This window comes from Nicotiana attenuata, chromosome 5 (genome assembly GCF_001879085.1).
Source record: "Nicotiana attenuata strain UT chromosome 5, NIATTr2, whole genome shotgun sequence".
NCBI lineage: Eukaryota > Viridiplantae > Streptophyta > Magnoliopsida > Solanales > Solanaceae > Nicotiana > Nicotiana attenuata.
Window position 1 is genome coordinate 19,639,344 of NC_031993.1, and position 13,573 is coordinate 19,652,916.

Sequence of the window (13,573 nt, forward strand, 5' to 3'; positions counted from 1 at the left end):
AACAGTTGAGTAAATGATGGAATCCCCTATTTGTTGAGTCAATTTCGTAATTGATTGCCTCATTTTGCCCGTTACAATCATTTATTGCATTTATTGTACATTACATAATTGATTTGTAACTAATGGCATAATAATGGTAAATCACGTGTAATCCGAGATTAATTGATTCTTTTCTCATTTGTAATTATGAGGCATTCTCCCATACCTCATCCGGGACAATTTTATGATAATCAATTCCGAAATTAACACGCACGGTATATTTGACCCTAATATGTTGGGAGATTTTTAAAAATAGCCAGATTTACAACTGGTCGTTCAAAAATAGACCAATTTCAAAAGTAATCGAAATTTAGCCACTTTTTATGTAAAGATAAATCTAAGCGAAAAAACTGTTCAAAACCCGGAAACTACTCCAGTATATTATGCTGGAGTTCCAGCATAAGTATACTTGAACTCCAGCATATTATACTGGAGTTCCAGGATAGTATGCTGGAACTCCAACATAATATGATGGAGTTCCAGCATAAGTACACTAGAACTCCAGCATAATATACTGGAGTTGCAGCAAGTATAATGGTCTAGTATAATATACTGGAGTTTGGAGCATATTATACTAGAGCTAGCAAAGTATACCGGTCCAGCATAATATGCTGGAGTTCATACACAAGTGTACCGAACTCCAGTATATTATGCTGGACCGGTCTCTATTGCAGCAAAACAGTGGCTATTTTTCATTAACTTGGTAAACGCTGACTATTTTTGATTGACCAGTCTGAAAACTGGCTATACCGTGAAATTTAAACCAATATGTTTCACATATCATGTTTACACGAGATTCTTCACTTTTATCGTAACTTTGCTAACACGCTTTTCCTTTGGAAGGCGGATTATCACAAATTAGTTTGAAATAAATAAAGTAACTTAAAACTAAGCATTTTTTGGCTCATTCAAAAAAGTAAACAAGTGCGTAGGAGTGAAGCCGTTTGTTTCTTCTTTCCGAAGGCGTTTGTTTGAAAATTTGTAAAATTTGAGTTTTACTTTTGCAAATTAGAGTTTAAAAAGCACCTCAAACAAACAGAACTGTAAAATAAATTTTGCCGACTTCCCTATTTGTTGCTGTCTTTCGGATATTTTGAGAATTTGGGTGTTAGGGACTGTTTCCTACACAATACATAAACATCTGTCATCACCAAAACAGATTAGAAACGAACTGTTAGATTCCGCCAGCCATGGCTACATCTCTGAGCACACCAAAGCTCAGTACTACTCTTTCTTCTCCAACTCTCCACACTCTTCTCTACAAACACAAATTCTCTCTTCTTTCACTCTCTATCCCAATTAAGCCTCTCCACTTCAATTTTCTCACCCACTCCCGTAGTACCCCATCATCATTATCCTGTACCCGCCGCCGTTTCACCGCTCCACGCGCCGAGTCCTCCAATGGCGCTGACGCTCCTCGCCACTACGACTTTGACTTATTCACCATTGGTGCTGGTAGTGGTGGCGTTAGGGCTTCTCGTTTTGCGTCTAATTTTGGGGCTTCTGTTGCTGTTTGTGAGCTCCCTTTCTCCACTATTTCTTCTGATTCCACTGGTGGCGTTGGTGGCACGTGAGTTTCTCTGTTTACCCTTTAAACTTGGTAGTATAAATTTGCTATCTTTAGTTTTGAGCTTACTTTATTATATGGGGTAGTATGTCTAGGAAAATTTTAAAAAATGTCTAATTATAGTGGGGTAGATAAGATAGGGTGATTAAGTACTAGCCTGTCGCCCAATTGTGCTTTGAGATAAATGTAATACTATTGTTTCATGATATTGGTGGCAATGTTTCTGAATTGGTCGAACTGAGTGAGTTGTGTGATTCCTAAATGAAGTCAGCGGATTATGTTGAGTAGTACACTTCAAAATTGCAGCTGGGTGTGTGTCGGTTCCTCCAAAAGCAGTGCATTTTTGGAGGATCTAACAAGGGTACGACAACCATTTTACAGAGTCGAAGCAACGTAGACTCTATAATGGGTCCCAGGATCACGTCATGAATGTGGGGTCACGATCACTTCATGGAAGGTCCTAATAGCACAAGCCGTGCATATTGCACTAGGGAGAGTGAGGTTGTTTGCGGGAAACTAGACTATGATTGACATGAATTTAAGATAATAGTATGTAAAAAAAGGGTTGTAAATGCCTGTGATGTAAAGGAGGTTGTAAATGCCTGTGATGTAAAGGAAGTTGTAAAAAAATGGAACATAAAGAAAAGTTATAAAGGAAATGAAAGAAAATGAACTTCTTGAAAGAATATATGTGTTGCACTTGCATGTATGTTGGATGATGCATGACGTCCTTCTATGCGCAAAAGGTCCTATTTATAACTTTGGGGTAAGCCTTTACGGACTTCTTGAAGACGTATAATTAAGTAAATAAAAGTATGCTCTTTAATAATTTAAGCTTTTAGATGAGATAGTCACACACTTAAACTTGGTATCAGAGTAGGGAAGGGTCATGGTTTCGAGTCGTACTGTCACCCATATTCTTCTTAGGTACTTGGCTCATAAAAACAGAATTAAGCCCGCACGTGATGTGGCATGTGGATCAATATGATTAAGTAACTAAAAGTGCACTCTCTCTAACAACTTAAGCTTTTACATGATATCATTACAGACTTCAACTTAAAGAACTGGATTGTTCTTTAAAAGCTCAGCGTGTTCCAGCTAATATTGTAGTAGTTAGTTGTCTCCGTTTCACGGCAGCTAACCGCCTTAACCCCATGTTGGTTAACCGCCCTCACCTTCAACCGAAGTTGTCTTGCCTCATTCTCTATGGAGAGGCGGTTACTTGATCAAGTCATCATATGGTAACACCATGTATGACTTGATCAGGCAGATTTTTCTTTTTTATCCAATTCTTTGAGATGAATGTTGGAATTAGTCCATTTAGGCCAAGTTGTCACGAGCAATACTGAACCTAACGAGTTCCTTTCGGGCTTGTTTTGTATCTGACAGTTCCATCCACAGGGTCATGGTCCAAATTAAGCAGAGGAAGAAGAGACCCAAATTATTCTTAGTCTCAAATTTTTCGTGTTAACAGATGGAAGAGATCCGAAGGAAAATCAAGAAATTGTCTTTATAGTGGAATTGAGATGATAATGTTGTTTGAACTTTGAAGGGTGAATGAGTACCCCATTCCCGAGAAGAATGATGGAGTTCAATGGTGAAATATTTTGGTGTGAAGTTGACATACATGCTTCAGTTTTTAAATGAAATCTACATATTTAGAATTGTGTAGAAGTGCTTTAAGTCAATATATTAAAATATCTAAATAATTTTCGAAAACCATAAGTAAAAGAATTGTTTGATTCCCTAAGTACTTCTCCCTCTATTTCATTTTATATGAAGGTATTTGACTAGGTATGTTGTTTAAGATATTAGTTTGACTTATCTATTATATTAGTGACATTGTAAAAAAATTATTATAATAATGGTTGAAAAGTTAGTTTAATAGAGAAAACATCAGATCAAATTATAAAATCAGAACAATTTAATATATCTGAATTCTTTATAATTGTGAAAGTTGTACAGAAATAGAACGGTGTCAAGCATTTTGCAACATCCCAAAATGAAAAGAACGTTGCCCCAGGGCCTAGCTCAAGTGGCAAAGGGTGGATTTGTGTCTTAGGTCACAGGTTCAAGCCCCCACACCATGCAAAGCAAAGCCTGGTATTTAAGTGGAGAAGGGTAGAGGGGCGGGCCCATTATCCACCGAGTTTCGAAGGCTGCGGTTGGTCCAAAGGTTCGGCCCCTGACGGATTTCTCGGTCATCAAAAAAAAAATGAAAAGAACGTTGTACAAATTAGAATGAAGGGAGTAATAGTTTCATGTAAAGTGTAACAAAAATACTATTGTATCTATTTAATGGAATGATTTTCTTTGTTTCTCTAATAAAGGTGTGTGCTTCGTGGATGCGTACCCAAGAAATTACTCGTGTACGCGTCAAAATATTCTCATGAGTTTGAGGAAAGTTGTGGTTTTGGATGGAACTATGAGGTGGAACCTAAATTTGATTGGAGCACCCTCATTGCCAATAAAAATGCCGAGTTGCAGCGCCTCATGGGTATTTACAAGAATATTCTGAAGAATGCTGGTGTCACTCTGATTGAAGGGCGAGGAAAGGTTGGGAAATGTTACAATGTCATTATCATGCTCCGTAAGGCTTCAAGTTAAAGCATATTTCCTTGTATTTGACTGTATTTTCAGGTTGTGGATCCTCATACAGTGGATGTGGATGGAAAACTCTACTCGGCTAAGAACATACTGATTTCAGTTGGGGGACGCCCATTTATCCCAGACATTCCTGGTAGCGAGTATGCTATAGATTCTGATGCAGCCCTTGATTTGCCAACGAAGCCTAACAAAATTGCCATTGTCGGAGGCGGTTACATTGCACTTGAATTTGCTGGAATCTTCAATGGCTTGAAAAGTGAGGTCCATGTTTTTATAAGACAAAAGAAGGTTTTGAGAGGCTTTGATGAAGAAGTGAGTCATTTATCCCTGACATGCGCAGGAGTTTTTGTTAAGTAACTTCCTTGTTCCTTCATAACCCAAATTCTTGATGATCAAATTCTTTGATATATGCAGATTAGGGATTTTGTTGGTGAACAGATGTCATTGAGAGGCATTGAGTTTCATACTGAGGAGTCGCCTCAGGCTATTGTCAAGTCAGCAGATGGCTCACTGTCTTTAAAGACTAGCAGAGGAACAGTTGAAGGTTTCTCTCATATCATGTTTGCAACGGGACGAAGACCTAATACAAAGGTTTGATGTGCTTTCCTGTTGCTAGCTTATCTCTGATAGACCTAATAGGGTAAGGTAGTTCATAGCCAAGGGGTTCTTGTTCTATACAAACCTGGACTGAATACTTGTGGAGGAAGAGCACGATGATTTCTCCTCAAAGTCAACCACTTCCCCCTACCCCCAAAATCGGCAACACTATCACACAACCCCGGACTCCCTTGTGCCTGTGAAAGCTTGCTCTTATTGCTTTTAATGCAGTGAAGTCTTAGATGAGAAAAAGTTCTTTTTTGCACCCTTCTTTTGGGCTCTCCAGCACCCTGTCTTTGGGTGGCATGAGATTGCCAAGGGCCAGTCAGGTGTGGGGGCAGGGTTGATTATTTAGTTAGACTAGTGATCCTATGATCGTGATTGGTTTTTCTTCTATTATCATCATGAACTTGATCGTTATGTATTCTTTAATAATGCTGGTGATATAATTGCATCATATTATATCAAAGGTTACTGTCATTTCTGTTATTATTGCGATTATCATCTTTGTCACCATTCTTGCAGTTACCATTGTACTTATAATTGTGGTTCTTTATTTTATATTCATGTTTATCAGTTGGTGCTTTGTGTGGAGTGTTCAAACACATGGTTTCTTTTGATGGATATGGTTGGATACTCAAGTTGTAACCACCAGTTGCTTAAGTTTCTTTTTGTTTAAACGCATGGCAGAATTTAGGATTAGAAACGGTTGGAGTGAAAATGACAAAGAATGGAGCCATAGAGGTGACTACCTTTCTCTCCTTTTTTTTCCTTCCTAGTTTGCTTGAACTACTTTTTGAATTTGTTCTTGAATGTTAGTTTCATTTCCAAATTGTTTTACAGGTTGATGAGTATTCTCGTACATCAGTCCCATCAATTTGGGCTGTTGGAGATGTTACTGATAGAATTAATTTAACTCCAGTTGCTTTGATGGAGGGAGGAGCACTGGCAAAAACTATTTTTGCTGATGAACCCACAAAACCTGATTATAGGTGCCTTTTGGTCGTCTGAGAATTCATATAATGACTTAAAAGTTTGATGAAAACTGTCAAAGATGCACATTTGTCCAATTATTTCGACTACAATTGGTATAATACTATAATGTGCTTTAAGATCGGTGGTTCTACCATGTCAAATGCATAAGCTCTTACAGCTGAATTTTAATTGGTTTAAAAAGAAACATCTATAACTTTTATCTGATTTGCGTTTTCTCCTCTCCCAAATAGGAATGTACCAGCTGCAGTATTTTCCCAACCACCTATTGGACAAGTTGGTCTAACGGAAGAACAGGTATAATAGCTAGAGCTTGTGAGTTGACAATTAACTATCATGATTAATGATTTGATTTTGTTTTCCCAGGCCATCAAAGAATATGGTGACATTGATGTTTATATGGCAAATTTTAGGCCCTTAAAGGCTACTATTTCTGGTCTTCCAGATCGGGTTTTCATGAAACTTATAGTATGTGCAAAGACAGGCAAAGTTCTGGGCTTGCATATGTGTGGAGATGATGCACCAGAAATTGTACAGGTTGCAATTTCCTCTTAATTCTTTGGTGCATGTTTGAGATTGATTATAGAATATGCGTGGTAATATTTTTTGTCATCATGAAACAACCAGGGATTTGCGATTGCAGTCAAAGCTGGGTTGACCAAGGCGGACTTTGATGCCACTGTGGGAGTTCATCCTACATCAGCAGAGGAGTTTGTCACCATGCGAACCCCGACAAGGAAGGTTCGAAGCAGTCCACCTGAGGTTTGTCATTCACCTGAGATTGCAGTGCATTAATTCTTGGTTATAATATATGTGAAGAAACAGCTTTCACTTCTCCGTCTCTCTGTCTCAGTGAAACTAAAGTCTTGAAACGAGACAAATTGTATCGACCAGTATGCTAGTAATTAGGACACTACCTCGATTGAGCTGAATATGTTCCTTTAATGAGCCAAATGATCGACCTTTAATCTTTCCTTGTTCTTCTTCTTCCAAATAAGATCGATCTTTACCAATATTACTTCAAACTTTGTGGAAACTTAAATAGAATTTTGATGTTTGAATTTTGTCTTATGCTTTTTCCTGCTACTCAGTAGGCTGTGCATTTTGTTAATTTTCCAGGATAAGGCAGAGCACGATATTAAAGCTGCAGCTGGAGTTTGATGTGCGGAAATAAAGGCTCAATTTTTGGATGACATAAAATACATGTGGGTAAGAAAGGGTTCCTTCGACATTGCACCTAAAGTTTCCCTGTAGTTTCCTTAGGTGCTTCTTGTTCATGCCACTTAGATTGTCACTGTTGGCCATCGTTCTCTTGCTGCTATGCCCCTTGTAATCAAGGTTGACTGAAATAACTGTCCCCTCTGTCTCACCTTATCCAAAAAAAAAAAAAAAAGAAAGAAAAAGCCCCCTGTCTCTCACTTTAAGGAGGAGCATGGAGACAACTACACGATCACTGTAGATAGTGTTCTATTTTGCTGCCGACTTTCTTAGCTATATTCAATAAGCACACTCTCAGTTGTGAAGTCTGAACTGAGATTGCAGTTAGAAATTTTAGTTTTGTGATTAATGTTCATTTTGGCAAATAAAAAATTTGATAAACATAATTCCAAAGAGAAGTACTTAGGGCTCGTTTGGTACAAGGGATAAGGAATAATTAATCCCGGATTAAATTTAAGAAGAGTTTACCCCATGTTTGGTCGGGAGAAAATTGTGGTATAATTAATCCCGGGATTAGTTATCCTGAGATTGTAGTATTTTGTTATCCCCATGGAAAGATGGAATAACTAATCCGGGATAACTAATCCCGGGATAACTTCTTTCCAACCAAACGACCCCTTAGATCTCTCAGATAATCATTGCATATGCTGCAATAAACTCTTCTAAAACCAAGTTATTGAACATGACCAAAAATCCTGCGTGAAATGTTTTGTCATGGACAATGCAAATTTCATGTCATGGGGCCATATCGGATCCAACACGACACAAATTTACTGGCACTGTTCTTACATAATATGATCTGTCAAATTGTGAATAATCAAATAAAATGTGAGACTTAGATTGAGAACTCCGGGATTATGTTGTTCCGTAACCTTAGTAGGTTCACCTATGGATTAAGGGTGAAACAAACAGACTTCAAGTCTCTAATGACAAACTGGTCTATATATGCCGAGCTAAAAAGCTTAAGATATTTGAAGTGGTTGATGGAGGAATTTACTGCCTATGGTAATTTGCCAGTTTGTAGTGTTGCAGTAGGGATAATGGATCAATGATGATAGAGATAACAATGTTCAGAGGGCGCAGTGATCTATTATAATGCATCTAGGTATTCAGTTTTTGGTTTTCTTTTTCTTTTTCCCTTAAACGTAGGTGATTGGTGGTGTCTAAAATTATTGCATTATTCCTAATTTCTACAACCTTAGGATTTAGACTAGCAACTTGATTGCCCTCTGTCAATTTTGACCCAACTATACTCTGGACTAGTTCAAAAGCTAGGAAGTGTCATTGGGCTGTAGCAAGTAATTCTATTGACTATTGGCATCATTATGATGAAAAAATCTGCACCTTTAAACCCTGTGTGTGAAGTTTGTATGTTCCAGTCTTCCTCAGCCAATTCAGATATAGCTTCTTTTTCCTTAACTAATATGTTGTCCCTTACTGAAGTGCCCAACTGTTCATATACATTTGCAGGTACAACTTTGCAAGAGGTTTTAGACTGATGGGGAGCTTATGGGAACATCGGTTGTGGACTCATAACAAGCAAAAAGCTTTCTCCAGCAACCGAGTCAGTGATACTTGTCGGAACCAATGCAAACTTCATTGCTTAAAAAGGGCTTTAAAGGTGCTTGTGAGGATGCTATATGTATTCATCCACTTTCTTGCATCTCGTCAACAGTATTGCTTTTGATCAAACTAATAGAGATTTAACAATTATCTCCAATTTTTTCTGGGAAGTCCAGAGAGAAGTAATTATTAATACCCGATGATGTTTTTCTCTATTTTATATTTTCCTTTTGGGGTTGGGGGCACAATCAGGTGGTGTTATTATAACATTGCTTATTAGATATTGTTTCTGTGTAACTATAACATTATGTGATATTCTGCAACAATAGCAATTATGCAGATTGATCATGGCGTTTATATACAATAAAGCAGCTATGGGAAATGTTACTGGTCAGCTTACACATCTTTCATTACTTGTCAGGCGTTTGATATAGTAAGGATTCAACTTATATACACGGAGTTTCCGTGCAAATAATTGTTGCAGTATCAGTGCAATTTAACATGTTATAGTTGGTTATTTATTCTATTTTTTAGGTTATTGTATCAGACTTACTATGAACAGCCTGTCTGGGATCGGTAAATGAATGATGACATCGCAGGTTTAAGTTTGGAAACTATAGTATTGTCATGTCATAAATCTAGCTCAACATCGTTAATTTGACGCAAAATGATTTGCATGGAACAGTGATATATTTCTCATTTGCAACATATCACCATGTATCTGCAGTGATCTTTCAAGGACACATCTTTATATCAATTTGAGTTCCCTTCCACGTTATAGGTTAGCTTTTCAGTGGTTGATCTAAAATTTAAATGTTGTGCATTCTGAATAACAGCGAGTTTTGCAAAGTATATTTAATTTTATTTTGCACACAGAGTTCGACCTTATAATGCTACTAGTATTTGGGCACGTGCATTTCACATGTATTCCTATCAACTTAAAAGAATAGATAAATAATGTGTAACGATCCGACCGGTCGCTTTGAGCTCTAGCGCATCGTTCAGCGGTTTGAAGCCCTGAGTAGCTTCACTTCAGGTATTATGACTTGTACGCATGGTCGGAATTGAGTTCCAGGAAGTTCGGAATTGATTTGGAGAGAGAATTATCATTTCGGAAGCTTTAAATTGAAAGAATTGATCAAGATTGGATTTTCGAGTAGACGACCTTGGAATCGGGATTCGAAGGTTCCAGCAGGTTCGTATGATGATTTCGGACTTGGGCTTATGTCCGGATCGGGTTTTGGAAGACCCGGGAATGTTTCGGCACCTATTGCGGAAGTTAGCATTTTTGGAAGAATTTCATAAGTTTGGGTTGAAGTGCATTTCAGTGTTATCAATGTTCGTTTGGGATTCCGAGGCTGGGAATAGCTCCGTATGATGATTCTGGTGTTGGGAGCGCGATCGGAAGTGAATTCGGGGGTTCGTGGGTCATTTTGGAGTCATTTGGCTAAAGATAGAAATTTGAAGGTTTTTGGGAAGTTTGATCGAGAGTTAGACTTTTTGATATCGGGGTCGGATTCCGATTCAGAAGTTGGAGTAGGTCCGTAATGTCGAATAAGACTTGTGTGCAAAATTTGAGGTCAATCGGACGTGATTTGATAGGTTTAAACATCGAAAGTAAAAGTTTGAAATTTTAAAGTTCATTAAGCTTGAATTGTAGTGCGATTCATGATTTTATGGTTGTTTGGTGTGATTTGAGGCTTCGAGCAGGTCCGTGTTATATTTTTAGACTTGTGCGGGTGTTTGGTTTGGAGCCCCGGGGGCTCAGATGAGTTTCGGAGTAGCTTCGGAGTGTTTTGAGAAAGAGTTGAAATTTTTGGTTCTGGTATGATCGCATTTGCGAGGAATTGGTCGCAAATGCGACCATCGCATTTGCGAGAGGGAGTTCGCATTTGCGAGCCTGGGCTTCTGAGGGAAAGTTCGCATTTGCGAACGAAGGACCGCTTTTGCGAGGCTGTCACATTCGCATTTGCGAAGGATTTTGTCGCAAATGCGACCAAGGCAGGGTTGGCTAGGCTTCACATTTGCGCTGCATTTGTCGCAAATGCGATATCGCAATTGCGAGCCGGATGTCGCAAATGCGACATCTGCGACTGGAACCTAGGGCTTTTTATCCCGAGACTTAGCCCATTTCCTTCATTTCCCACTTGGTCTTAGGCGATTTTTGGAGCTCTTGGAAGAGGGTCTTCACCTAGCAATTTGAGGTAAGTAATTTCTACACAACATGAGTTAAATACATAGATTATGGGTAGATTAACATGTGAAAATTAGGGAAAATCAAGGGTTTAGATGAAAAACCTAGAGTTTGATAGAAACAAGATTTAACCACCAAATTTGTGATGGAATGAAGTAGAAATTATATATTATTGATCCTTAGGTCATGGATAACAACTTTCTTTAAAAATTTCCGAAATGCGGTCACGTGGGCCCGGGGATGAATTTTAGGAACCTTGCATTTAGGGTTGGAAATTGGTTTAATAATTAGAATATGAACTTTTGAGCATGTATTGACTAGTTCTTACCCTATTTGAATAGTTTTGGATCGTTCGGCTCCAATTTGGAGGTTTGAGCGCGTTCTTGAATTGGGACATAGGCTTCGGAGCGAGGTGAGTCTCCTTTCTAACCTTGTAAGATGGAATCGTCCCCATAGGTGAATTAATTGGATAATGTGCTTCTATTGCTTGCCTTGAAATTTATTGAAGTGATATTGTTTCTTCCCAGTTTGAGAATAAATGTATAAATGATGAAAAGGGATTTGGGAATTTCCTATAAAAGAAAGAATTGCTTACTTGCTTCACTTTATTGAATTACAATCATGCTTATATAAATCCTCGATTTGTTACATTATCGATTTATCATTATTGGACCGCTAGTAAGTGTCGAAGTCGACCTCTCGTCTCTACTTCTTCGAGATTAGGCGGGATACTTACTGAGTACACGTTGTTTTCATACTCATGCTACGCTTGCTGTGCATTTTGTTGCACAGGTACAAGTATCTCTAGCGGCCTACTGGGCGTAGCAACATGGATGATACGGAGACTAGGTGACCTGCATTTCTCGAGGCGACCCGCAGCCAATATAGTCCTTTTCAGCGTATTGTATTTACTTCTGTCCAATTTGTATTCCGGACAGTGATTGTACTTTATTCGATCCTCTTAGTAATTGCTCATGCACTTGTGACATCGGGTTCTAGGATGTCTATGGGATTATTCAGTATTTGAAATTGTTAAAGATATTTTTGTTTATTTAGTGGAACTTATTCTTTATTGTTTAAATATATAAAAGAAGTAAATTCAGAGTTATCTAAAACAAGAAGTTACTAATTAATTAGTGTTGGCTTGCCTGACAATGGTGTCCGGTGCCATCACGACCCTTAGTGGATTTTGGGTCGTGACAACATGGTATCAGAGCACTAGATTCCCTTATGTCTCACGAGTCATGAGCAAGTCTAGTAGAGTCTTGCGGATCGGTACGAATACGTCTGTACTTATCTTCGAGAGACTACAGGGCTGTTAGGAGAACTTCCCTTCTTGATTCCTCATTGTGCGATTTGATTCCTTTGAGGCTTATGCCTTTGTTTCCTTCCTACTCGATCCTATGCGACGCGAAGCTCTTATTATAAATCAGGAATTGAGGAATTTTAATGGTACTACGGATGTGGTGCAGGATGTTTCTCCCCGCGTGATTTTTTGAGCTATTGTTATCGCCTAGCGGAAGGATATTCTATCATTTCAGCTCCGTAGCTGTAATTCTGAGAGCTCTGAGGCTAGGCACAAGTTGCCATGGTGCTTATGAACGGTTGTCGCGCGGTATGGATGTGATGGTAGGATGCTTGCCCACGTGTCGAGGCAGTGAATGACTCGAAGGGAGGTTTACTCAATGCATGATTTGGAGATTCAGTATTTTATTCCCGGCGGGGAAAAGGCAATCGGGCTAATAATGTTTAGATTTGGATTGATGGAGTAACGAGACTTGGTATTTGCGAGCGTGGTGGAATTCTCATCTGTGATGAGGTGCTGTTTACCATGATGAAGTGTGCTAAGTTGCTGGTGTTAAGACCTTCTACAATTCGCCTTTGGGGCAGGGTATTGTGAGATAGCAATGGATAAGCGGCTGTCAGAGATCGCGGGGTGCGGTGGTTCAGGATTGAATCGATGTTTATAATGTCGATGGCTCGAGTAGAGATGATCTCCGGAGAGGTTTAAAGTTAGCAGCGCTCTATTGGTTCAAGAGCTACCGAGTTAGATTTTTTATCTAAGGCTTCATCTGAGCGACGAAGGATGATGAAGGACATGTGGAAAGTGTCATGCGGTGGTCAAATGTTTAGAAGGCCAAGTGTAAGAAGCGAAATTCGAATAGTTTCTTAAAGAAGAGGGTTTGGCCAAAATGGGACGTGGATTCAATGGCAGGATAACTACACCCTTGAGGAAGGTTTGGAGTGATTTGGGAATTTTAGTGGACGGTGATTAGGTCGAGCTTAATTTGAAATATTGGCTAGCATAGCGGTGGGAGATTTGATATGACGGAAAGGAGTTGCTTGATATGAAGAAGGATACAACATAACTTTGAATTGGAAGATATTGTGTCGCACATTTAGTTAATGTCCCTAAGAAGTGAACGGACTAGTACAATTGGTGGATGAGCACGAGCTCATGATGGGTTATGAACGACGTAGTGATGGTGCCTCGTGCAGCGGCGTTGAAAGATGTCGGCGTGTAATCTCCACAGGCGGGTTATCTCCTGTGAGTGGATCAGCGGTTGCGTGATTGGCGAAGCTTTTGCGAAGAATCCTACGGGCTATCTGGTAAGGAGGTTGAACATGTGAATGTGGAGGTTAATGATTCAGAGTATTCATAAAAGGTTTACAGAATGATTTCGACGAGCTTGGCGGGTTGGTTGTGCTAGATCACGTCAACAATGAAGAAAGAATCTTGTTGGATTCCAGAGTTGCGTAATGGTGGCATCAAGCTAAGTGGGAGAGTCCCACTG

At 39.0% G+C, this 13,573-nt stretch overlaps 1 protein-coding gene across 2 annotated transcripts; it reads left to right on the forward strand.

Moving 5' to 3' along the window:
- Window positions 996–8,978, forward strand: LOC109225446 (glutathione reductase, chloroplastic). Of its 2 annotated transcripts, none has more exons than XM_019390116.1 (11): window positions 996–1,609; window positions 3,937–4,162; window positions 4,247–4,525; window positions 4,628–4,804; window positions 5,501–5,554; window positions 5,654–5,802; window positions 6,037–6,100; window positions 6,170–6,340; window positions 6,431–6,565; window positions 6,923–7,012; window positions 8,492–8,978. In XM_019390116.1, the coding sequence occupies exons 1-10, from the start codon at window positions 1,230–1,232 to the stop codon at window positions 6,962–6,964; spliced, it is 1,677 nt and encodes a 558-aa protein (XP_019245661.1). In that variant the 5' UTR covers window positions 996–1,229; the 3' UTR covers window positions 6,965–7,012; window positions 8,492–8,978. The 2 variants fall into 2 exon arrangements, with proteins under 2 accessions (XP_019245661.1, XP_019245662.1); XM_019390117.1 differs by having other exon boundaries at window positions 6,923–7,008.

Coding starts and splice junctions, on each gene's coding strand:
- LOC109225446 (XM_019390116.1), top strand. CDS start 1,230: ATGGCTACATCTCTGAGCACACCAAAGCTCAGTACTACTCTTTCTTCT. Junction 4,805..5,500: donor GACGAAGACCTAATACAAAG/GTTTGATGTGCT, acceptor AACGCATGGCAG/AATTTAGGATTAGAAACGGT. Junction 5,803..6,036: donor CCCACAAAACCTGATTATAG/GTGCCTTTTGGT, acceptor TCTCCCAAATAG/GAATGTACCAGCTGCAGTAT.